Below are 27,892 nucleotides of genomic sequence, written 5' to 3'. Positions count from 1 at the left end.
GGAGATGTTTCAGGAACTGTAAAAAGTTCATATTCTGATGACAAACCCGCAAATTTTAGCACGGAATCCTTTCGTGAACTCCAGTTCAAGCATCCTCTTCCAAAAACTCGAATTTGTTACCAAACTAACTCCTTTTCAACTAGCTCTTTAGTTGTGAATGAAAATGAAGTTCTTTTTGTATTAGTTCTTCTGGAGGTTTGAACTCTTTGAGGCCATCTCATCTACACGACTTGATAAGTTATAGTGCCAAAATAAAAGTTTATACAGCTATCTCTCATTCCGATATACTTCAAGTAATTTTTTTAAATTTTGGATATCTGCCATAGTTGTCAAAATTGTAGCAGAAAACGACTACATCTCTTTTATTGAACTAAATTGTTTATAACTTCGAAATTGATTGTTAGCGTAACTTGGTTCAAATCATGTATTACCTTGTGTAAAATTACGAATGGAATTACACCTCATGATTTTCACTGAAGATGAACTGAAATTATGTGAAACGGCACCTGTAAACTAGACCTGAAAGTGATTTTTTTGTTTCCATTGTATTTTTGAGTCTTTGAATAAAGGTATTCCTTGTTTAGCAAAGAAACCAAAGGCATTAATAATAATTGTTCTATGTCAAAATTATATATTTATTTCATGCGAATTCGGCAACCGATGACCTACATTCTCGTTTATATGAGAATCTGACCATATGGATGTTTATTTTTAGTACGATGTGTGTTTGACCTCACCGGCAACGTCAACCGAAAAAAATATTACATCATAAAAGAGATGTAATAGATTTTTCGCTTCCGCTCTCATAATATCTAATCATATAACGAGTGTAGTCAGTGCTATCAAAATAATTCGTTTTCTCAACGGAATATTTTTGTTAGATATTGGTTGAAATGAAACTCTGTGGAAGAGTTACAAATTTGAAAACCCCATATTTTCAAATAAATACAAATAAAATTTTGACAATTGAACTAACATTTATTTTGAACATCGACACATCACAATTTTCCAACATATACAATATCACCAACAGCTATATCTCCAGTTCTGTGAACTTCCAACATAATACCTATGACAGGATCTTTGGCGGGTCCTTTACTAAGGCGATATCTGAAAAACATTGATAAAGTCTCATCACAAACAGAATATTGAAAATGTGTCTGAAATATGTTTTCTGAAGTGATACAGAGTGGTTAGGTATATTAGTTAAATAAAATAACAAAAAAATATTTTAAACGATTTGATTAAAAAAAACGGGTTTATTATTTTTTTATATGATCAATATTGTATACTGCTGAGGAGAGTGGTGTGGTGACTACTACCTTGGACCTTTCGAATTATTTTTTAGTTTTCAATACATTATCTACATCATTATTATCTTTTTCTAAAAGAACCGTTCAACATTTTTTTTACTTATTTTATTATCAAGTTTTCAGTTTCTGATTTTGTTACTGAATTTTTCTCATTCTGTTTAGTTCATTTAGTGCCTCAGTATTACAAGATAATATGTAATCCATGTTGTAACTGCGGCCAGCTTGAATTTGCATCTTTTTCAAAGTGTACTACTCTTCTACTAGTCAAGCCCTGTCATTTGATACCCAAATCAAGGTAATCTGCCATTTTATAGCTGCGGACATCTGGGATTTACAATGATACAACAGAATTTATTAAATAATAGTATCGTCATCATGTGTATCAAATATCAGATCAATCTGTCAACAGAAAGGGGTTCAAACTTCAATTACTAAATTTGACCCAAACAAACAAACAACGCAAGTTGAATAAAACCGTTAAATTTCCTATGAGATATATTCGAAATAAATAGGGCTATGCATACTATTTTCCACCACCAATACGCAAGAGTTAAGACTGAAATCAATTCAAACTCGATCAAATAAATCCAGTTTCTTAACAAACTCATTTAGTGACTGTTTTATTAGGTGAAATGGCGGAAGTGAGGCCCTGTTGAACATTAAGAACCTGAGTCGGACCACAGCAGGGCAAGCACAGACTATGTGTTCTGCTCTGTCATCATCTTCCATCAAGCGGATCTTGCCAGTCCAGTCTAATTTTTTCTTGCAGTCCATGTATTCAGTGTTTGTTTTGCAAAACCTGAAGCCAGTGATAGGATCTGGTACCACCTTTGCAGGAGACTCAGCAGCATTATCACCTTCAAGATCAGTATGTCAGGAATCTAGACCATAGATAATTTGTCAAGCCTATCAAAAAGAGAGTTCTATTTCGATGAAAAAGCTTGCAACGAACTCCTTGACAAGAAAATCTGCAGCTTGATTATTTTATAGGTCAATAGGAATTCACCCTTACACAATTTTGTTGGAGCTCACAGATATCCGCTTCATCTGGGAACTATGAACGATTTCTTAGTAGAAATCACTTATACGAATTCGTGGACTAGGAGAATCTAATGTTGCTCAATCAAGAAATACTATAAAATAAGGAACTATTTCTAGAAATTGTTCAGACAGGAAATTGACACTAAGCTACTGACTGCTTTCGAAATAATTTTTTCTCACTAATTGTGATATGTATGTGCGATGTATGACTGAAAAATCTTCTCGTAATGCCGCCAACTTGTTTATGAAGAATCAGAGTTTTAATTGAGGCGAATTTAGCAAGAATTGAGTTATCTTCAATAATATGAATAGAAATATTCACTATTTCTCGCTAGAATTTATACAGTTGAAGATAATTATTTTTGTAGCAAAAATGGGACTGGGATAGACATTCCCTAGAATAGTAACGAAAGTTACTATTCTTGTTCAGAAATCTCTTAAAGATGTTCCTTTATAAACTTCTGGATACGATCCACTGTTGGTTGCTAGACCCCTGATTTGTTATCTTTGTCCATTTTTGACTTTATATGTCTACCCAAGGAGTTATCAGTCTTCTGTTGGCAGTCTTTTTATTCTGTCTATGACAAATCTTCACAATGTACAATTTACTTAACTTAGTGAGGACACTATTTCAACATAGACTATGACATATTACATACAGAAAATATAGGACAAAAATTAAACCATCTGGAATGTGTAGAAATCAATAAACGCAAATATCAAAAAAGAATTTCCAACGATCAAAAAGAAGTTATTCATTCACCATTATTGAAATAGTTTTCATAAAATGCCTATTATCCTAGAAGTGATACTGTAATGTAATTGTTTTTCAAAAACTATATGTTTCAACAGAATGAATCATTCATCTAATTGACTTTCGTAATTATTAGGTTATTTCAAAAGTTTTGTCCGTTTAAATGAGTCCACTTTAAACTGTAATATTTCAGTAAATACTTATTTAATTTAATCGGCACGAGCGCCATTTGAATCAGTGTAATTGATTTTCAAAAACCACCTGTTTCAAAAGAAATAATTATTTATCTAGGTTATATTATATTATATTATATTTAGGTCATTTCAAAAGTTTCGTCCGTTTTAAAGAGTCCACTTTAAACTGTAATATCTCAGTGAATACTTATTTAATTTAATCGACATATGCGCCATTTGAATCAGTGTACTTTGGACATCGCAACAAAAGTTGATTGACTCCGTCAGCAAAAAAATTGGGTGCTTCCGAATCGATGAAATCAAAAAAGGCCGTTTTTGCTTGGTCCTGGTAGGCAAAATATCTACCGGTGAGAAAGTAGTCGATTGGTGACATGTCTGGGGAGTATGGTGGATGATGCAGAAATTGTTTAATTTTCTGACGGTGATTTGTGAAACGTGCGGACGGACGTTGTCATGGAGCAGGATCGTACTCCATCTGCTGACCAGTACCGGCTGCTGCTGACGTAATTTTCGAAACATTTCATCGATTTCCTCACGATAGTACTCTGTTGTGATGGTTTGGCTTGGTTGCAGAAATTTATAGTGAATCACACCAGCCACTGATCACCATACAGTAACCATGGTCTTTTTTGGTGTAGTTTTCGCTGGAAAGTCCCTGGGTAGCTTATCGGTATCCAACCACTATCCTGAACGTCTCCGGTTGTCGTAGGAAATACACTTTTCATCACAATTGACAATCCGATCCAAAAAAGAATAGTGATGGTTGCGCAAAAGCAAACCTCGAAACGTGACATTTTCTGTCGATAGTTTAAATCGTGGGGCATCCACTTTTCCATCTTTTTGTCCTTTCCAATACTTTTTATATTATCAAAAAACCCATGGGAGATGAAGCCCAGTTCTTTCGCCATCCCACATACCGTTTATGATGGGTCCTGGATTATTGCAGGTCGACAACTTTGAGGTTCATCTTCAAGGCTGAAATTTCCGGAACGAAATTTCGCAAACCAGCTTCGAATAGTGAGTTCATTAACACTATCATTGTCAAATACCTGGTTAATTTTTTGGGATATTTCAGCAGCGCTTTGGTTCGATATGAATTGGTAGAGAAAAATTGTCCGAAAATTGCTCGACGACATCATACAGTGAGTCATAAGATGAAAAGAAGCAAAAAATCAAAATTTGAAAAAAATTGGAGCCACAAAGAACCCTGCACATTGGCTCAAACATCGATTATTGACAGTGAATCTAGAGAAAACTCCAACAAACCTTATTTTTCACAACTGTAAATTGATCAATATGTAATACTTCCCGGAGCTAAAGTGAAATAATTAGGAGTAATAATATATTCACATCTTAAATGGGATGCTCATATTCAGTATATTTGTAATAAATTGCGTTGCATACTTTTCATATTTAAATTTTTGGTAAAAATATTAAGGAACTCTAACCTCAAAATTTTTTAACATGCACTTGTATAGAGTCACCTGAGCTACGGAATTGCTTGTTGGGGAGGAACCTACCATAAGCGCCTTCCCCCTCTTGAGGTGCTCCAAAATAGGTTCCTGAAATTATTATTGTCTAAACTGCCTTATTATTCTACTGAAACTCTGTTCAACGAAGCAAAAGTTTTTGATATTCGCCAGTTCTTTTATTATTATCATCCATTACCATAAGAACAGAAATTTCGCTCTACCGACTCACTCACAACACCGCAGAAAAAATAATCATGTTATTCCCCAAACACAAAAATCAATTTTCCAACACTCTTATACTAACCTGGCTCCGAAACTGTATAATACTATTCCTGAGAAGATTCCTACTTTCCGAATGATTCACTTGTTTACAAAACAATTAAGACGATTTATTTTTTCTCAGCATGGAATAGTAGTTTCCGATTTTGTTGACAGAAAAGATACTTCAATTCAATGTACATGATTAGGTACTATCATTTAAATCAGGAATCCACACACTACATCGTTTTATTTATATTATATACTTTACTGTGTTCTAATGACTGTGCTATTTTCTTTTAATAGTACATAGGTATGTATTATTCTTTCAATTTATTAGCATTATATTTTACGTTGTGTAACTGAAATTGCCACTAACGATAGTTATATCTTGAACTCTTATATATCCTTTTTACTTTCATTAATGTTATAGGTTCAACTTTATACCTATATATTATATCTGTGTTTTAATAAATTCTTGAAATTGTATTGTTTCTGATATACGAAGCAAGTGCTTTTGCACTTATCGTCATTTTTCTTTATTCAACTATTATTATTATTATCTAGTGTGAAACCTTCCAAATGAAGGAATGAAGTTATTATTATCATTATATCATTATTTGAATGGACAAAACTTTCGAAGCAACCTACCTAATACCTACTGAATATTACTGGAGTTTTTCCCAACACCAAACCGTTATTTCAACACCTCAACACGTGTTTCGATCACCAAGTGATCAACTTCAAGAGGAAGATGAATTTGATTTGACCTTCCTCTTGAAGATGATCACTTGGTGATCGAAGCACTTGTCGAGGTGTAAAAATAACGGTTTGGTGTAGGGAAAAACTCCAGTAATATTCATTACTACGCCAAAAGTTCCAAACAGTGCATCACAACTAATACCTACTGTTATATAAAAAAAATGAAGAATAGTTTGATGTGCCAGTCCAACTGATGAAGCTACGGTGTCTTAAAAACTTATTGTAAAAATTTTATAATTATTATCATGGAAACAAAAAAAAAATCAACGACTCACTTCTTCATAGTTTCCAGTGGTTCGTTGTCAATTCTTTCAAACCCAGTTTCCATATCAATGGTAGTCGTAGTGCATCTCAAACACTCAATAACATTTTTCATGACGACATTTCCGATTCTGATCCATTCCCAGTTATCTTCTTCGAACGGTTGCAGATTCTTATCTTCCACCAGTATACTCGGACGGTAACTTTCCACGGGAACAGGAGGATTTTTCATCTTTCCGTTGACATCGTCCACCGAAGTTTGAGTCATCAGCATGATGGCTGACAGGAAAGCGTTCAAACCCTGTGAATTACTTATAATAAGATATTTCGCCTAGGCAGTGGCGTATTTTTTTTCTCAATTTTTTGGCTCTGGAACCCACTGAGACGACAATGGATCTAATAATTTCAATCTAGATAAGGCTAAATGAGCGCCTTATTTCTTCACATAACTGTACCAAATTTCAACCAGTGGGTTGAAGGATGTTTATTATATTTTATAAATACCGATTTTTATACACGCCTTACCTATATCTCAAAAATGATTCAACTCTGAAAATACGTTCATAGGAACTTTTTCATTAAAAGACTATTTAAAGTTTCGAACCTTTAGTTGGGAGACACCCTGTATAATTGTTTAATTTTTTTCCTTACTGTCAGGGATAGATAATTTTCAAATTAGAAAGTTAATATTACTGGAGTTTTGCCCAACACCAAACCGTTATTTTAACAACTCGACACGTGATTCAATCACCAAGCGATCATCTTCAAGAGGAAGATTAATCATCTTCAAGACAAAATAATTTAATACAAGTAGATGAGGCAAATTATAAAATTAATTTAAAGCACTCAAGACGCAGGTACCTGAAATAGGTATCTATGGTATGAATAGGGATAGCTTTGTAAGTATGATTAGTGTAACCTTCCTCTTGAAGATGATCACTTGGTGATCGAAACACGTGTCGAGGTGTTGAAATAACGGTTTGGTGTTGGGAAAAAACTACAGTAATATTCATCATTACACCAAAGGTTCTAAACAGTGCATCACTGTGTGTTTGTAAAACGCTATTATTGAAATATTGGAGTAGATTCATTACAACTTGGATTTTATTAAAGCACTATGGGTTATTGATATCCTAAGCCTGGCGTTAATTCACAATTCATGATATTATCAATTTTGGTATTGAAGATATAATTCTTGTTGCATATTTATGATATTGTTAGCCTCTTTGAATTATTTGGTTGTGCTATATTCTTGCTTTCATTCTTTCTCTGTTGATTTGATTTAATTTATTGATTCATTATTCTATTTGCTGTCTTTGACTTCTTTTTTGAGATTAGATGGAAGCGCAGATGTATGTTAATTGTTGAATTATATTTCATATTGTACAATACTCATTATTAGCTACATACAAACTTAATCTTGCCCTAACTGCATAAACGAAATGTGATTTAGTTTTCATTAATTGCGCTGGTCAGGTCTCATTCCCCTAAGTCCCGATACATTCGTGAGGGCGCGCCAGTATTATCAACCAATGACCACTCCTCACACCGCGGGGTGAGTGATCATTGGGTACGAGAATCATGTGCCATGAGCAAGCGCAGTGATCCAGGTATGACAGCCTTCTGCATCTGTCAGGCTAAGATTTCATTTCTGCCTTAGTGCGGCAAGTCGGTATGATTTTAAGATTCAAGAGTAGAGAGGACGGACATCATTCCACCAAGGATTCCAATAATCAGAACAACCATCTTGACAGAGTGGTCTGGATAGAGTATGCGGAAGATGAAGAGAAAATATCGATATTTTATCTGTTTTTCCTCCTCTTTTCGGACGATATTCGTCTCGCTAGGATATGAAGAGGAAATATCGATATTTTATCTGTTTTTCCTCCTCTTTTCGGACGATATTCGTCTCGCTAGGAGCTGAAAACTCCACAACAAATATTGTCTGGCTCTGGTGGTCGAGTAGGACTACATCAGGCTTATTAGCTTACATGAACCTGAGGGTGGGGAAGAAATAGTTCTCGTTCCCCTCAACGGATTCAATATCCCCAGGAGCGTATGGCAACACTGGTAACTCTTCAATACCGTAAGACTACCGTAGATGGTAATATAGTATTATTAGGGCTGCGTTATGTCGATGGATATAGGCCGAGACCGCATATGCTGAACATGGTGATAGCAAGTGCATTAGGGTCTCGGACGCCTCGCGGCAGGCCCTGCACCTTGTGTCAGGAACCTCTATACCCATCACGCGACTGCGGTAGACTAAGGTGTTGAAAATACCATCCTGGCAAGCCATGATGAACCCCTCAGTTTCCGACTTCAGCCCACTCGACCTGAGGTGTTCAATGTTATTGAAGAAGACCCCATGCATTGGCAAATCCTTGTGTTGCCGCAGAAGTGAGGTGATCTCTGCGGCTTTTATATGAACCTTTTGCTGAACGGGTTATTATTATTTATTATTGTTTTACTGTTTTCTTTGTTTAATTGTATGTTTGTTAACTCCTGAGTATGTAGATGTTCACAACCTAGTGATGGAAATAAGTCTGTCTATTCATATAACTCATGGGCGTAGCAAGGTATGGGCAGGTAGAGGCAGCTCCCTCCTTAGAAGAGCGGTCTTTCGCTGGTAAACTGTAATTCTGACGAGCTTCATAGCTTGCGACGCGTCTTATAAGATTAAAGAAACTGAAAGGCTGGAAGGCTTGTAAAATCCAACAATACGGGATGTGATTCCCAACATAACTTTTTTTAACAAAGATATAAAATCAAATCAAATCACAATGTACTTTATTGTCGAAGATAAGAAGAATAAAATTTTTCTAAAGAATAATAAGCCTTTGAAATCAGAACAATCTTTTTACGGACTTTCTGAATTTAGTGGAACATGTTATGCCTTTGATCTTAATTGGCAAATGTATAAACATGTTTTTTCCAATATATATAAAATACCTCCCAATTTTTGATGATATTTGAACCGGTAAACTTATATTGAGCTTATTTCTTGTATTTCGTCGAGGTGAACTGAAAATACCCCCCCTTTTTTTGCATCAGACAAACCATTTCTAAGATAAGTGTGGAAGACAAGGTTAAGATTTTATGTCTTGGTAATACACATATTTCTAACTCCTGTTTTTTGTATCACAAACACCCTATCAAACATATCTTGGCAACACGTTCCAGATACCATAACGCAGATGGAAATCAATGAGGGCAGAGTACACATTTTTCGCTACAATCATTTGTTGATACTCTGCAAAGCATCTTGATGACTTTTTTACATAGGTTATTTATGTGATCTTCAAAATCCAAAGGTTTATCTATTTGTAATCTCAAAAATTTTGCTGAAATTTTGTTTACTATTAATTGAGTACCTAGGTGAATATCCAGTTTAGAGCACTTGAGGATGATGATGCTAGTTTTTGAGATATTGAATGATGAAAGATTAGCATCACATCAGTCTTTTATTTTTATAATATCGTTGCTAATCAAATCATGCAGTTCCCTTCCATTCTCGCAATGCCAAAATAATGTAGTGTCATCTGCGAATTGGGTTATTTTTGCAAATATATAAATGCGGACTAGGGTGTTAATATACAACAAGAAGAGAATTGGGCCTAGAACCGATCCTTGTGGAATACCACAAGTAACTGTCTGGGGATGGGATATCTATAAAAGAGAATGCTGCAGCAAGAAAAAAATGCTTTTTAGTAACATTGTGCTACTACTACATCCAAGTTCAATGTTGAATATAACGCTGGTTGTTTTTGAAGAAAAATCTTAAGATTTCGGCCAGTGCTATGATTTTCCTCTTAATGAACATGAAGCGAAATTATGATATAAATTGTGGAAAGATAAACAAAGTGAAGACCTAGAAAAATTAACTTTACATGAGGCGGACACCTTTTTACCGGATACATGAAAAGCTATCATTATTTCGTTGGCATAGCCGTGTACAACGAGCAATATAGAAAGGTATTTTTTGACCTTGCGACGTGTAAAAACATGGTTGTGGTCTATGATAACCAATTTATGTATGCTAAGCGTTCACCAGAAAATTGTTGAAGGAAAACGAGGTGAAAATGTACGAGAAGTTTCTAAAAGATTTTGTGAATAGCCTCGTAGACTGATTATAAGTAATGAAGCTATCTCTGATAGCTCATTTGAAACTCATATGTTTAAAACAACGTTCAAAACAATATAATCCAGGATTTTCTTTCTCTACCCCCTCCTCCCTATGTATAATATTGGCTACGCCCTTGATATGACCTGCTACAAACATTATGTATCCTAGTTAAATAAATTATTTAGCTATCTATCTATATTGATATTCATTGTGTAGTGAAGTTTCATAATACTAGGAACTTATTACACCAAAAAAGTTTTAGAGCACTTTTTGAGCATTGACGGACTTCTAGCCAAAATGAGCAATTTTGGGTACTCGAAACAAATGGTAAGACTGATTGAATGTTTTCTATAAGACCGACGATGCCGTTGCAGAGTTAGATACAAACTCTCTACCATGCGACTTTTGGAAGCAGAAGTCCCACAAGGTGCAGTTCTTTCCCCACACCTCTTCTTGGTATATACAGCAAACGTGCACAAGCCAGAGAATAACTTCAACAAGTTGGCACTCTACACGGACGACACGGCTCTACTGGCCAGATCCACAAGCCACGCGTAAGTCACCAGATACGTGCAACAGCAAGCGGATAGATTAGAGAAATGGGCCAACCTTTCGAAAACCAGTATAAACCCTGACAAGAGTAAGACGATACTTCAACGGAGAAGAGATTCCGTGGACCAACGAAGCAAAATATCTGGGAGAGACCCTCGACAGAAGACTAACGTTTAGGTCCCACATACGGCGGAGACTAGGGCTGACGAGAGCCGCCCGACAAAACCTATACCCCATCATAGGCCGCAGGAGTAACATGTGTCTCCATGTGAAAGTGCTTCCCATCGAGAACGTACTACTTCCTATGACGCAGTATCCAGACGTTCATGAACGCTTGCTTGCGAGCTGCCGTAAACGCTCCAAGATGCATGTCTATCAGATTCATCTACCGGAACCTGGACCTTAACATCCACTGCATAGCGGAACACATGAGAGAGCACGTCGAAAACGTAATCGAAAGAATACGAATACACACCAGTCCAGCGCTGCGTGACCTACATGAAGAGCTCAACAGGGACGACACCAGATTTGGCGAAAGGGATAAACACATTAGGGCCACGAAGAAGAACCAACGACCACAGGAGGTCAGATGTCAATTTTGCTGATGTGTAAATCAGCAGGTTGAGGTCCACTTAGGAATGAATGGAGGTGGATGGACGAAATTCTAAATTCTGCACACAGTAACCCTGTGGGGAAGATTCTATCTCAGGACACTCAACCCCAGGGGGGGCATGGTGGGTCAAAATTTACTCATATCAAAAATGAATGAATCACCGGAAGTTTGTAATTTTCACCTTGAAGATATGAGGAAACACTGTAATATCAAAAAGTACATATACAGGCTGATTCACGGTGGATGGCACATTAGACGTTTCTGGTGAACCAGACAACGGATCACTTTGAAAATTTAATGGAGGGCATATTCGGACATTCTCTAGCCAACTGAAATATTTTCGACAATGCGGTGTTGCCGCTTCTATTAGAAAGCAGTAGCAACTTTGATTTTTCAAATGGAACACTCTGTATATAATATTATTTTTGGAATCTCCAACAATTGCCCGACAACTTTTTTTGATATTTCTCTATACCTATCTGTTACCGTTTTCGAAATAAAAATTAATTTCAATTTTTTTCTTCGAAAATCATGACTTCTAAAAATGCCGATATCTTTTAGTTAAGAAGCACTATGATATCGAAATTTGGTTTGGAGTCAACAACATTTTACAAAATTCTACTCTTTGTTGAGGATCTTGAGGCTTCATTGCTTGAATTTTGGTGAATTTATAATCATGCATTTTATGTCTTCGCAAGATTCTTTGAACCGATGAATATTTTATACCCAAATCTTCTTCAGCACTTCTTATCGATGACTCGGGAAATGCGTGAAAATATGCTAAGACATTAATCTGGTTGTCTTCGAAAGTTACGGGTCGAGGCAAGTTTCTTGGTGCTTTTAAAGTTGATCCAAATGCATTGAAATTGTTCTGAATTCGTATAAATTTCTTGAGGTTCATTGGCGGTAGATTCGGATACATTTCATTGAACTTTCTACATGTTCTGCTGATAATTTTGTCACACTGTCCAAAAATAATAAACAAATTCATAAGAACTTCGTTTGAATAGTTTTGTTCCATCGTTTTGAAGGTATTTGCAACTTCTGAAGTGACGAAAATGTCGATATTATTAGGAGAATGTCACAACGCTACTGTCAAATAGTAATCATGGCCTGCTTACCAAATACCGAATGGAAATACCATTCTGAAGGGACATTTTCACAAATAAATGTTCATAAGTCCGAAACTTGACTAGTTAGGTATAGGTATGATATAGATAGAAAGAAAGCAAATTTCAGCAGCTTTCCAAATTTTCAATAATATACAGGGTGTTCCATTTAAAATAATCAAATTTCAGCAACTTTTTCAAGCAAACAAAAAAACTGTATTTTTTTACTACCCTGTATGGAAGTAACGGAGATTAGGCTGACATGTGGGAAGTGTCCAAGTATCCAAACCAAATTTCGATATCATAGTACTTCTTAACTAAAAGATATCGCCATTTTTAGAAGTCATGATTTCCGAAGAAAAAAATTGAAATTAATTTTTATTTCGAAAACGGTAACAGTTCGGTATAGGGAAATATCAAGAAAAGTTGTCGGGCAATTATTGGAGATTCCAAAAATAATATTATATACAGAGTGTTCCATTTGAAAAATCAAAGTTGCTACTGCTTTCTAATAGAAGCGGCAACACCGCATTGTCGAAAATATTTTAGTTGGCTAGAGAATGTCCGAATATGCCCTCCATTAAATTTTTAAAGTGATCCGTTGTCTGGTTCACCAGAAACGTCTAATGTGCCATCCACCGTGAATCAGCCTGTATATGTAAATGTATAGTGCTTGGATCATATGCGGTGTCGCATAATGCGAAAAAATTCATCAATGTTTATGCTATCGAACAAAAACGATGATAATCTCAATCACGACAAATGACGCCACCTTCTGAAATTTTCAATAAAAATATTACTTTTCAGGGAAAAATGTTTGTACTTACAGCTGAGTCACTGCTGATACCTCTTTGATAATAATCTTCTTCATCTTTGAATATTTCTGGTAAGTGTATTCGTTTATGAGCGCCATCATTGTACCCTAACCTCAATCCGTAATGTTTGTCTAAAATACAGTAGGATATCCACTTAGCTGCTTCATTTCCACAATCAAGAATATTCACAGGTTCGTTTTTGTAAAACCTTTAAAATGAGAAAATTTACATTTTCTGTGGTTTCAGATTTGATTGTTGATAAAATGATGAGGTACAAAAGTATCGGTAAATAACCAAACTATTAGTTTTCCCAAAACTTTCCATATATATATACAGTGTGGACTCAGAAAGTCTTCTTCAACCCTTAACTTTTGAAAGCATCATTATTAATAATTTTTGATGAAAATAACAATGCTGTGACGTCGCCGAAAGAATGCTATCAATTTCTTTCTAAAAAAAACAGGGAGTCGTTTGACAGATATTTCAGTTTTCTATTCAAACTGATTTTCTTTTGATTAATTGCCAGTTTTATATTTTTTCAAGATTCTGCAAACGAATGAGGAATGCTAGATGAGAATTATCCAAAGGAGTGAATATGCAGATGTGTTTTCTAATCAGCCGATATGGCCTTTTGAAATCTGAAATATATGTCATACAAGTGCCGTCTATTCCAGAAATCATGATTGCAACGAAATTATGACAGAAACATGCCATAATATAAGAAATGAATTTGTAAACATATTCTATGAAAGAGAGGATTTTGGTAGATCAAGATCTTCAGATGATGTGGTGGTTCTGGTTTTTTCTGGTTTTCCTGCAACTGAAAAAGCAAATACGCCACTGGAATTAATTTTTGTTGTTTCATAATTTCATAATTTGTATTATTTTTTTATATGTTTCTATAATTGAAATTCCCATCACATATTTCATTATTATCAGGTAGTGATTGGTGAACATTTTGAGCAGGATTTGGTGTAAATTGAGTTTTGAATAAATTTTTTCTAAAATTATGATATTTATCATGTTTGCAGATATTAAAAAAGTATTGAACTGCTAATTACTCTGAATTGGTCCGGTTTAAAAAAAGACTGCAGTCAAAAGGAAATTGAAAATTTCATAAAACAAGGTATCGCAAGATCATCCCCCTTATCCCGTTGACTTTTATTTCACACTGTATATGAAAAACTGTTGAGCACATTATTGATTCGAAGCACTATGGATTTGTTAAAAGTAGAAGTGTGAAAACCAATTTGTTATGTGACTCGGAATATATTCATGCCGATCATGGTCAATTATAAATGCAAATCTGATATATAGTCAGTTTATGCTTTACGATGACGACCTGAAAGTATTTTGGAAAAGCATATGTTCCCAAGATTGCTAGAATCCTCAGAACGTGTTTTGGAGACCATGAAAAGTTCCTAAATCATTCGAAATGTAGCTCTGTTACTTACACATGGAATAGTAATGCTCTTAACTGTACCTACTCTTTAGAAAATGGCACCTTGAAGATGATAGACAGAATTAGAGACTTGAGTATAATTCAATAGAAAATTATTTTTCCTTACATATCATGAGAATGTGTAAATGTTAAACATACAGTAACAGTAATCAAAATGAGTTTGGATACTGTACTGAGGAGAGATACATACATAATAAGAAAATGACTATTTCGAAGTGAAATTTCTTCCAAAGTACCAACACCATGGGTTCTAGTTCATCCAGGAGCAGGACTATGCTGAAATAAAACGAGTAAATCACCTACAGACCGGTTTCGAGGTATTATATCTCATCAGTGCAGGAAAGATGTAGTAATTATGAAAATTAATAATCTTGTCCCGAAAAAAACTACATTCGTCTGTGAATTCTATCGTCTTCAGGAAGTCACAATTTCTTCTGATCATTTCCAGCATCCAATTGCAAAATTCAAGACGGTTCGGAAAGTCTCGCGTCAACAGTGCCCGTACTCGTTGCAGATGGTAAGGGTATAAGAGTTATTCCTTTAAAATTCGAAATACCGTCATATGATCAACATTTATCTGGAAAGCAATCTTTCTAGTACTGGTAGTAGGTTGTTCTTCAATCAAATTAAGTACTGTTTCCTCAAGCTGTGGGGTTCGTACTTCTCAATGGCAACCACAATCCTGCGTTCTTTTGTCGAATGAACCATATTCTCGTAATCGTTGATGAAGTCGAGCAAATATTCTATGTGAAGGATGCTGCCGTTGAGAATACATTTCAGCATATCTTCTAGAAGCTTCTAACCCATTCCCCTGCGACAGACCTTAAACGTAATGCGTATCAGCCATTTCCTCATTTGTGTATGCCATTTTAATAACAAGTGAATTATTAAAGTAACAAATTATGAACAGAACAACATACAATTAGTATTTATTCAATTTCGAAAATTCACAAACTGGCAGCGTCATACTAATTTAATTGTCACTATCGCTAATAGCGACCTACTAGATAGATTAGTTTCGTATTTCCGCATTTATGACGATGTATCTCTGTAGTGGTTCGTAAAATAATTTTTTGCTGCGAGCTGGTTCATTTTGGGCAAAAAACTCGAGAGACATTTTCTGTTTGGAATTAAAAAGGCTATCTGAAATGAATTTTTAAATGGTGAACAAATAATAAGACAAACAGTTACATTGGAAATAAATTTTAGGGGTTGCGTTTTCTACCCCTCACAACCATGGGGTAACCCAAATAAATTTCTGGCTGAGTGTCTTTTTCGTAGTACAAAACGTCAGGTCAATTTCAATATTGTAACTTTTTTAGTGCTTGTGAAAAAAATTGTTATACAAATTTTATGTACCCCCTTTAAGGGACTGTATCTTAACGAGGGATGCTCCAATGAAATTTCTTTAAATGAAAGATTCTATCTTTTTTTCGATGAGGAATCATCTTCTTGAATGGTTCACACTTATATAAAAACTCAACAGGACAACTCCTGATAGATACATTTATTCAAATGTACAAAATGTTTGGAAAACAACAGGCTATTTTTGAAAATCAAGCCATTTTATCAAATACGGCAGTGAAGGCTAGTTTTGTTGTCAGTCAAATACTTGCAAAACAATTAAACCTTTTGCGGATGGAGATGATAAAAGAATGACTTACTGCTGTTGCAGAAATATCATTTCCTGATAAAATAGAAATTATTTCAAACATTAGTGTATCAAGATTCACCATTGCAAGGAGAATTGAAGACTTGTCCTGGAACACAGCAACAATGATTCGTGAACGCATTGCAAAATTTGAATACTGTTCTTGGCACTTGATAAAAGTTGTGATATTAGCGATACAGCACAACTGGCTATATTTTTACATGGTGTTGACAACAAATTTAATATAACCGAAGAAATGGGTTCACTGAATCCAATGCAAGGGACTAGAACCGGCAAATACATGTACGATGAATTAAAATCTGTGTTGGAAAATTTTACAATTTCATTAGGAAAGTATAGTTGTAGTTGTAGTAATGATACTCATTTTTGAATTTTTTATAAATTTTATTCATTTTTAAAACATTTAAAAATACCGCATGATCAGAGTGGGGTTTCAACGTTCACACAGTGTTGATAGATGGCACTAGAGTGATAAATAACGATCGGGTGTTTTGTACAAATCTAGAATAACTTAAAATGTCGTCGAGAAAGTGTAAATATGATGCTGATGCATTTTGTTATATATGTGGGCAATTTATTGAAGTTCGAGATATGAAAAAGGAATTAAATTAATCTTACGTTCTCTGTGAAGCCTACGAAGCATATTTTGACTGTCCAGCACGGAACCAAGACAAGACATGGGCTCCACATGTTGCTTGTAGGTCTATGAAATTTGCAATGCCAAGAATCTGGAGAGAACAAAGAGACCACGTTAACGACTGCTAATACTTTTGCATTGTGAATCCGAGCAAAAGACGTAGAGGTAAAAATGCAAAACCTATCCACATCTTGAATCTTCTTCTGCTCCAGTCGCACACGATCTGACACGACCAGTACCTGAGCCACCGAAAAAATTATAACAGAAAAGTACCTCATCTCGTAGTTCTCATAAGATAAGGAGTTTTAAACGACACCAGAACAACCAAAACATCATTTCATCACTACACAAGATTTTATTGATTTGATTAGAGACTAACATTTGCCAAAAAGTAAAGCACAGCTTTTAGGCTCTCACTTAAAACAGTGGAATTTGCTCGATGATGTTAATATCACAGATCAGCGGACAAGGCATGAAACATTGTCAACATTTTTCACAAAAAAACATGGACCTTGTTTTTGCAATGGCATAAAAGGTATGTCTGAAGAAATTGGCATACCTTGCGAATGGCGTGTATTCATTGACAGTTCCACAAAAAGCTTAAAATCTGTTTTATTACACAACGCAAATGAATTCCCATCTCTTTCAATCGCTCATTCAATACTTCCTAAAGAAAATTATGGAAGTGTTAAAGTTTTGCCTGAATTTGTAAAATATCGCGAGTATAACTGGCAGCTGATTGGAAATTTTAAAATGTTGGGATTTTTGATGGGACTTTAAAGCGGATATACAAAGTATCCGTGTATAGGATATCAGAGCGGTTGCTAAGCATTATACTCAACGGTCATGACCTGTTAGAACTGAACTTTGTATAGGGAAAGAAAACGGAAATTTTGAGCGGATTGTTGATGCGGAAAAAGTGTTAATGCTACCTTTGCACATTAAGTTAGGGTTGATGAAACAATTTGATAAAAAACTGGTTCAAACCTCAGAAGCTTTTGAATACTTGAGAAAATTTTTTCCGAAGTTATCGGAAGTAAAGGTTAAAGCTGGGGTTTTTGTTGGTTCGCAAATCAGACAGATTTTCGCTGATGAAAAGTTTCCAACGTTGCTGAAACGTACTCAAAAAGCGAGATGGAACAGTTTCAAAGCAGTCGTTTCTGGATTTTTAGGAAATAACAAAACCGAAAACTACAAAAAGCTAGTTGAAAATATGCTACAAAATTTTGAGGCCATGGGCTGCAGGATGTAATTAAAAGTACATATGCTGCATGCTCATTTAGATACATTCAAAAACAACATGGGAGATTATTCAAAAGAGCAAGGAGAACGTTTTCACAACGTTATCAAGGCCAATACAGTGAAAACATATTGGGAGACTATATTTGGGGTTTATTGAGAGATTGACCTATGAACATAAAAGAAAAAGTAAAAGTGTGCACTTTTAAATTATTTTCTACTTTTTCTTGTGGGTTATCTTGATAGTAAAACTTGATAAAAATGACAAAAATGTGTATTTTTCATTTTCAATTGAAAATTAAAACAAAAGAGATTTTGAAAACTATCCTTTAAACAGTTTCCTAAATAAGAAGCAAACTTTTTCATGAAGTATATTTTTTTCGTCTAATTACGACCTAAAGAATTGATATTTAATGCTAAATTGAAGTAAAATTTTGTGTTGATCAATTTTATAAAGTCGCGAGCGTTGAATCACTGTGAATTTAACGAATTGTTGAAAGATTTAAAAACTGAATATGGCGACATGGTTTTTAATACCGAAGTAAGTTGGCTTAGTAGAGGTGCAATGCTAAAAAGAGTATACAACTTAAAAATCGAAATACAATTGTTCTTGGATATATAGAGGGATATGCCTTTCCTCATTTTGGTAATAAAGAATGGATGTACGATTTTTGATTTCTTATCGACATAATTCAGCATCTCAATGATCATAATGTAGAACTTCGAGGTTAACAACAATTTATTCACAATTTGTATGTTAAAATTCACGGTTTTGAGCGCAAATTAAAATTGTAGAGACAGCATCTTTTGCAGAACAATGTGTTTCATTTTCTACATTCAGAAAAAGAAAACGTGACTACTTCTCAAAAATATATAGTCATTTTAATCAACGAATTTCAATTATAAATCCAAATGTTCAAAGCTAAGAAGACAGCGGTTTCCATGAAAATGTTTTCCGTGCCATTTAATATCGATGTGGGAGTGATTGATATGCAGAATAATACCGATTTAAAAAATGGATTTTTTTCAGTAAACATCAAAAATGTTTATAAATCTTATGTGAGCCCTGATAAATTTCGACTGATATTGATCAGCTTGTATCGAAAAAACAATGCCACATTTCTCATTAAAAATTTCACGTAAATTCGTTTTCTTGTTCTTCTCTTTTTTGTGTTTTCCATGAAAATTTATATATGAAATCTTCATTGCTTTTAATTTTTTTTATTCTAATGTTTATAATAAATAATATTTTGTAAATTATTAATAAGTGTTACTATATGTTCGGCCCGCCAAAAAATTTCAAAATTTAAATTGGCCCATTGATTAAAAAAGTTGCTCAACCCTGGTCTAAGCAAAAGATTATTAACTAGTAACAGCTCCATCTCGTGAACAAATTTCCAAGCGAGAAAGAACCATCTCATTCATCAATTCTCTGATAGGGGAGATTTACATACATAAAAGAATAACGATGAGATTGGAACCTTTGGTGTGAAAGTTGAATAACTTTTTTCGAGATCAATTGCCCTAACACCAAACTGATATTTTTGCACTCGACGCGCGTTTCGCCAACAAAGTTAGCATCCTCAGGAGAAGAAAATTGATGAAAGGAGAAGAAAATTGATCTCGAAAAAAGTTATTCTACTTAAAAGAAAATGAAAATTTTCAAATGAAATCTCGTACTCTCGTACTTACATTTCTTCCCCGCTTGGGGCTTTGTTCACAAAATGGAGCTGATACTAGCAAATAAAATTTATCCTAGACGATGGTTTCATATATGCAGTGGAGCCGCGTTGAAGTTAATCGAGTCCCAAGCATTATGCTGTTTGGGTCAGATCTTTCCTGCACTGATGAGAGGTAATAGCTCAAAATCGGTCTGTAGGTGATCTACTCGACTGAGAAACATCTGCAAGACTAATCTCTGTGAGGTATCTTGAATAAATGTATGTCGGATATAGTTCAATGTCTAGCGTGGTATTAGTCGGGGAAGTAGTTGTTTCCGGCAGGCAATTACCAGAACCTACGGTGTAAGTACTCTGGGAGAGATGAATGTTTCAAGATTTCATTTTGAAATATTCATTTTCTCCTATACAGTAACTGTTAATAAACCGTATGATTGAGCTTTGATTAGGACAAAAATTTTCCAAAAAATAATTTTACGTACAATTTCAACGAAATTGTTAGATTTTGAAAATAATTTAGGACATGACAATTACAGAGGCAAGGGCGGCAAAAAATGTACAGTCTATACTTCAAAAATTTTGTAAATCCGCCACTGGACACTCTTGATAAAGGAATAAAAAAGAGATCCAATCAATTTCAGCATTTCATTACCAGAGATGCTGAGTGCACACTGCTTGAAAATTTCAAATTGGCAGTTCAATTTACAATGTTGTTTCAACTTTAGAAAAAATTGATATTAGGTGAAGGTGAAGGATTTTTTCAACATTATGGTCAATAAATTGGAGATTTTTGCACCATCTGTTAACATGTGTAAAAAGTTGGATCAGTCTCATTTCTCGCGTGGAGGGTTTTTGACAATCATGTCTGTAAAACTCACCTTAAGATGAAGCGTCATGTAGGAAGACCTTAAGTTCCACAGATGACACCTCATCCGGTATGAGTATAGGTGTTTTCTGCTGTTTAATCGTATTTGAGCGTGTATTCAAAAACGATTCGTAGCAGCGGCGGCCCGTAACATGAGGCAAGAGAGGCTTAGCCCTTCCATAAAATTTGAGGCTATTCATCGCAATAAATTAAAAAATATTGACAAATAATTATGATTATTTTTTTCTAAAAATGCTTGGGTACCATTACTTTACCATTAATTTTTAATATAAATACATAATATGCCCGAAAAAACACCTCAAACGCACCGCCCACGAACGAATAACGAAGAAACCATCAACCCGAAATAATAAATGCCATACGTTGATACGTTGCGAAGAAGCCAAGCCTCCGACCGCTTTAAAAAACACAAGCTCTGCGAGACCGATCCAGCCAGCGACATACGTCCCGATTTGTAATTTTAGTTGCAGAAATTATAGCGTTAGAGGAGGATAGCCTTCAATTGGTCTTCGTTAGTGTACGACTGCGTTTGTTTCTGATTTAATTATTCGGACGGCATGTCGGTAAGTTTTTTTTCCAGTTATTATGGATAAGTCGGACGAATTTGAAAGATCTGACGATATAGTCGATTGGTTGTTGACTAATAATTTTAAATCTTTTTCTTATGATAATAAATCTTACATTATTAAAACTCTGGGAAGGCCTTAACCAAATTTGATTTCAATTAAAGCATCAGATAATCGACAAAATCGAGGATTTAATATTAGTTGGTACGATAAATACGATTGGTTAACCGGCTCCATTAAACGAGAAAAACTTTTTTGTTGGCCCTGTGTTTTATTTTCCGTACAAACCGAATACGAAACGTGGTCTAAAATAGGATACTCCGATTTAAAAAATTTACCTCGTTCTACAGAAAGACATTTTAAATCTAAGGAGCATATATTTTCGTCTTGTAAATTAAAATTGTTTAGCAAACAAAATATAGCCACAGCTTTAGATACAGCTCAAAAAGAGGCCATAATTTCTTTTAATAATCGGGTTAGGGAAAATCGGTCGAATTTAAAAAGACTTATCGATATTACGATTTATTTGGGTTCCCAAGAAATAAATCCTTTATTAGAAATTCGATGACTCAAAATAAATTAAGTAATATATCTCTTCTTTCAATTGAAAAAGAGTATATAAAAGAAGTGACAGGCAACCCCCGATTTTATGACGAAGTAATTGACTACTTTGCCAATTTTAAAAATAGAAGGAGTCCTCTTATATTTAAAGCAGAGTAGGTAATTCAAAAAGTCTGTATATATTATATACATATACTATATAATGTATATAAAAATGCATATTTTATTTATTTCAGTTGAGCACCTAACCAAATATATTACCAAATATTAGAGTTATGTTTTATCAATTACAGTTTGTAACTCAAGCAAAGAATTTTATTTTTATGTTTTTGTTTTTATTTTTATTTTGTAATTTGTTTTTTTGAGTTTTTGTTCGTCTTGGTTAAGAACGAATGTTATGTTTACTTTTAGTTTTTTTTTTTTATTTTTTCCTTCCTATTAAAAAATACACCTTTCAATTTACTTTTCAAAATGCGGGACCCTCTCAGACTATATTGAACTTGAATGACCGCCGATTAAAGGTAGTTTGCGGGTGCCTTGTGGATTCACTTAAACAAACCAGATTTAACCTTCCTTCCTACCCCATCCTTCCTTTCCTTTCCTGGCAAGACACGACTCTCACCTTCCCGTTGATTCTTGCTGGACAATAAAATTTACTTTTAGATCTGTTTTTGTTAGCATCATTAAGTACTTGTGCTTATAAAATATTTGTAGCAATTTTTAACAAAACTGTATAATTTTCGGCAACACACAATTTTTGTTGGCATTTATGCAAATATTACGTATTTTGCTTTAAATGGGCGCGGTACCCCAAAAAATTTTCGCGCCTCCGACGGGCTTTTCTATGTGTATATAGTCTTTATGACTTTAGCCTCCCCTGTTCTCCAATGCACGAGCCGTCACTGATTCGTAGTGACATCATTAATTTCAAGATTCGCCAGAATGGAATGATTCAATTTGTGTCAGATATCAAATTCAATAATAAAAACAAACTTTTCAATTTTCTCTAACCTCAATTAAAATCGGATTTGTGCATACAATAATTTCCCAGTTTTATTTTGAACATCCTTACAACGTATTTTATAAAAAGTTATCAGCACTTAATAAACTGTAACGATCAAAATAGAACAAACTGACAACTGACGTAACATAACGTCATATTCCGTTTCAAAACCAACCTCACGCTAGTTTTGAATCATGATGAATACGTTTCAAATCATAGTTGATATGGCGTCATCGTTTCAACGCAAGAATGAATGTATTTGAATCACAGATGAATACGTTTTGAATACGCCAGAAAATGCCTCATATTAACACCGCCCGCTGCAGGGCGTATGTCAGAAGGAATGAACTTTTGTTAATCATGATTATTTCATAACAAAAGACTGACCCCCAATGTATTGTACTGTAAATGGAATTATATTTGGTTTACCTAACATAATTACTGAAAAATATAACTCTTACCTTAGTATCACTTCCCTGGCATCCCTTCTGCTGGGTACTCTCATATTCAGATTTTCCATAAAAGGGGCGTGAAAAGTGACACTGTTTATACCATATGCCACCACTCCAACCAAAACTAATTTATTATAGTGCCTAGAAGTTTTGCACTCGAGAGTTCCTTCTTGGTATACTACAAAACACCTAGAAAAATTGAATTATATACAATCCAACTGATAATATTTCATTGTAGATAGGATAAAAGATAGAACTGAAACTTCTGGCGTAGAATACATCCAAAAATGAGCACTTTCACCAATCACCAAAACTGTAATTCTCAACTCGAGGCACGTTTCATCAACCAAGTTGGCGTCCTCAGGAGATGAAGAAAAATATTTCCGAAATTGGTCTCTGATTATAACTAACAGGGTACACTTTCACTTTCCGATACACATCAATGACTTCGAGGAGAAATTTGAGGAACAATTTATTGTGAAAGCAGGTTCAGATGATGTACTTGAACTCAATTCTTTTATCCTTTCCGACAATCCTATGACGTAGGAAAATACGAGCACTGGTTGTGACGGTTTCTCTTCCTTGTGAGGCTGTTGCTGTCTTTCTAGCCAAAGTCTGTTCCACCATCACTTTGGAGTAACCATTCCGTTGAAGATCATTTTTGATGATGTCTAGTTCCTTCTCGAGACCTTCCTTCGAAAAACAGAGCCCGAAAGTACGATCCAATAGAATCTTTATGATTCCTCTTCTAGTAGATTGATGGTGGATGTATACTTACAATCATGAAGTAACTTGGTTTGAAATCTTTTTTAATTTTATGCTCATTTGTATCTTTTATTTTTTTTTACTGCTTTCATTGCTTAATATAATTGATATTTTAGCTATTCATTTCAATTGTATTGTTCAATTCAATTGTTCTTTCATAGATTTCGAATCATAGTAGTATCATTTTAGATAATGGAAGTCCAAACTGATGAAAATCACCGAGAAACATTGTCAACCACTTTCAAACAAAAGTAGAGGACTCTATTGCAACGCTTGAGAGCAGAACCCCAAATATTAGGTTTATAATATATTTTATGGAATTGAAAACAACGAGGACCTTCGGAAATCTTCAACTTTTCAAAACTACATGAATTCAAAGCTTTTTGTTCTTCGTATGAACCACGAACGTTTAAGATCGTATTCCCAAAAAGTTGAACGTGGAAGTACCTTTCAAAACTTCTTGCAGACTTCAATAAATGTTGGGTAATCCTAAAGACAAGATTTGGGAAAATGAAAAGCTGGAGTTGTGAAATATCTGTATCTGTAGAGTAGGACGGGTGAGTGTAGGCCACATGTGACCCATGGTACATCCTCCCGAGGAGTTGTCCTCCTAGGTCTGGGTCATCGTCCATCATGTTTTTTCCAGCAAGGTGGACCGGTCACTAGGAGATATCTCCTTTATATCGGCAGGTGTAGGCCAAGACTAGCCGAACACACACTTTCTTATTGACATAACTTCGGACAGTCGCGTAAGACATGCCTGACAGTTTCATCTTCCTGTTCACACATCCTTCATAGAGGTGTGTCCACTAACCCCATAATATGGAGGTGTTTCCTTAGTGACCAGTCAGAAATCCTACTGTTGAGCGTAGATTTTTCCAGGTCATCGTCAGATATTTCTTCGGCGCCAGCTCCCCAGAGTCGCCCAGGGTGATCCTGGCAAGACTGCATCCTTTGGTTTGGCTGGTTCCGCAATGTTTGAAGTCATCAGGCCGTAGGTGTCACTGGGTCCTAAAATTCTTAGTCCAGCCGCTTCCTAGGCTAAAGAGTCGGCAATGCGAGCACTTTTACTCCTGTCGTGCGTTTTAACCCATCTCATGATAATGTTATTATCTACCGAAGCTTTGGCTAAAACTTGGTGGTACTCTATTACTAGAGGTAACACGTCTGTTCAAGGCTAATAGGGCTCGTCTACTATCAGTGCAGATTGTTATGTTTTTGCCAGAAATTCCTCTCCTGGTTATTTCTTTTTTGGCGTTTGAGATACCAGCCAGTACTGTTTGAACCATGCTAGTATTTTTCCCATTCTCCACTAAATCCTTAGGCTTAGTGATCTGGAACACATCCTGAGCCGTCTTTGGTTTTTGAGCCGGCTGTATATATGCATATTGCATTTGTAGCATCTATTATATAATATAAGCTGTAAGGACTATGACAGCAAAAATATTGCTCAAACTAAATTAGTCATTGCAACTCAATTCAAAGAACACGCGGCACATATCCAATTTCGAAGACCAGAAAAATCTAGTGTCGCTCAACACGCTAAACACTGAAATTGTTGTGATCGGTACATAACACTAGATTTTTGGATATATTCGAAAGTCTGAAAAAGACAATGTGTGGCATGGGAACCATGAACAGTGGTGAAGGTCCCCTTCCAAACAGCCCTCTGTATTGTATTGAACTGTGTATTGAAAAGTAGATATAAGTGTACTCCGTTACATATAAATAGAAACCAATTCGGTTGGAAATTACTTTTCTTTATCTTCTGCAGTCACCAACCTGTTTGGTGAAACGCGCGTCGAAAATAGTATTGCAGTTTTGGTGACTGGGAAAAGTGCTTGTTTATGGAAATAGATAGATTAAGTTCAATAGTGAATATTTATTTCTTTGTTGACATGAATTTTTCTTCAGGGTCTGCCCTGCAGCCGAAAAGCTATAATATATTATTCAACAAGCGAAAACTATGGACATTACATGCGAGAATAAATTTTGTCTACGCGAGGCAGTGGAAATATTTTTTTTATTAATCATATTTCACGGTATGTACTGGGAAAATATATAAAATGACAAATTACTGCTAACTGGATATTTTTAGACATTTACATTCCATAGTATCTTTTTGGTAGGGTTTGAAATCGATAACAAAAAAATAAAAATCAAGCGATTTTCACTCTTCATCATAAGTGATTGAAATCACATTTTGATCATTATTTCTGAGTGAAATTCGTAAGATTAATAATAATCATAATTTTCGAGAATTTAGAATCGTATTCGTGATATTTTGACTGCAGTAGTAAGTGGAAAATATTGTATAAACACCAATGATCGATTTTATGTATAAATCAAGCATGATTTTTCAATAAAAAATCTAATTTCGTGATTATTATATACGAATATTTAAAAAAAAATAGTTATCCCTGTCAGGCTGAACTTTTCAGTTTTATAACACCTCTCAGTCAGCAGAAAAATAGGTCTTTATGTAGCTTAAGAGTTGATGCCGAATTTAGAAAATATATTTTTGACAACTTCAATAAAAAAAAACTATATCGATGTTAGTAAAGTTCTGTTACTACGTAGCATATCTGAAAACAGAATGGTTCCAATAACGCATCATCAATCATATGAATTTGCACTTGAAACTCATAATTTCGATTTTAAACTTATGATTCTGATTTTGAAGTCGAAGAAACAAAAATTAAAAATGTTTGTTAACGAATAAGTGCACGAATAAGTGCGAATGATAAAAATATTATGAAAGTATAAAATATGAACAAATCCAAATCTGAAATTATGAGTTCAAAGACGAAACTTTTAATAATAGGCCGATACAGAGTCGACATATTTTGAAGTGATATACAGTCAAAGTTTCAGCTTTTGAAATCAGAATCATTCAAGGAGTGGAAATTATTAATATTTAGTTTTTCTGCGCTTGTATACATTATTTTTCTATAGTGTTATATATTATCATCTTTTAACCCTGATGGTGACTGAATTCTTTATTCAAACATTATATCGTTCATTAAATATATGAAACCTCGTAGACTATGACTGCTACAACCCATACCTACTCAATTTCATGCGTTTTTGCTGTTTTTCATTCTTGTAAGTTTTTTGGGCCTCAGAAGGCTACCTTTTTATAATCCAACAAATTCCCAGTGACTTTTTTTTTTTCGATAAGGAAGATTGAAAACCTAGACAACCAACCAAATATTTTTTCTTTCAAAAATACTCAAGGAGAACATTCTTATTTTAAGGGTATATTCATGTTGTTATTTCTAAGAAAAAAAATTCGAGGTATGACAATCACAAAACTAAGGAAATTAAAACCATAGAGATTTTTTTCGGGTGGTAGAAAGTATAGCACTCCTACCTGTCTCTCAATCTAAACGACTTATCAAACTTTTCGGACTCCATAAGTCCCTCTTTGGAACATTCTGCACGATTAACTACCAATCTTCTCCCACTTTTCATCGGGTATATATACAACTTCTTCACCTTGGCTACCGGTCTCCATTCTTTTGGTATTTTGGGACGTTTGAATCGTCGGTAAATATAGGACCCCAAAACAGTAACGACTGTAGTCAAACTGGCAACAAGAACTAGGTTCGTATGTTGATAAGCATTTGTAAACACCATGTTAGTGGATAAATATGTATGTATCCGACTGTTCTATTCCAAAATTCGCAGTTGTTAATCG

General features: G+C 34.8%; 1 protein-coding gene across 1 annotated transcript; it reads right to left on the bottom strand.

Moving 5' to 3' along the window:
- Positions 1-957: 957 nt before the first annotated feature.
- On the bottom strand, positions 958-27,892 carry LOC111512778 (mitochondrial amidoxime-reducing component 1). Its single transcript, XM_074169863.1, has 5 exons — positions 27,566-27,892; positions 23,437-23,616; positions 13,283-13,478; positions 6,070-6,356; positions 958-1,110 (listed from the first exon to the last, which is right to left on the bottom strand). Exons 1-5 carry the CDS (start codon positions 27,829-27,831, stop codon positions 999-1,001), a joined length of 1,041 nt encoding a protein of 346 aa, XP_074025964.1. The 5' UTR covers positions 27,832-27,892; the 3' UTR covers positions 958-998.

The sequence above is a fragment of the Leptinotarsa decemlineata genome, unplaced genomic scaffold (assembly GCF_025532065.1).
Source record: "Leptinotarsa decemlineata unplaced genomic scaffold, Ldec_3_MD MMD2_P_RNA_scaffold_6, whole genome shotgun sequence".
NCBI classification, from domain to species: domain Eukaryota; kingdom Metazoa; phylum Arthropoda; class Insecta; order Coleoptera; family Chrysomelidae; genus Leptinotarsa; species Leptinotarsa decemlineata.
Note: the sequence above shows the minus strand (reverse complement) of the source record. Positions and strands in the feature narration are given on the sequence as shown.

What these genes read in the sequence shown, in the direction of transcription:
- LOC111512778 (XM_074169863.1), bottom strand. Translation starts at nt 27,831, where the DNA reads ATGGTGTTTACAAATGCTTATCAACATACGAACCTAGTTCTTGTTGCC. An exon ending in TCGTTTAGATTGAGAGACAG is followed by an intron (nt 23,617 to 27,565) that starts GTAGGAGTGCTA and finishes CAATTTTTCTAG; the next exon opens with GTGTTTTGTAGTATACCAAG. An exon ending in CCACTGGAAACTATGAAGAA is followed by an intron (nt 1,111 to 6,069) that starts GTGAGTCGTTGA and finishes AATGTTTTTCAG; the next exon opens with ATATCGCCTTAGTAAAGGAC.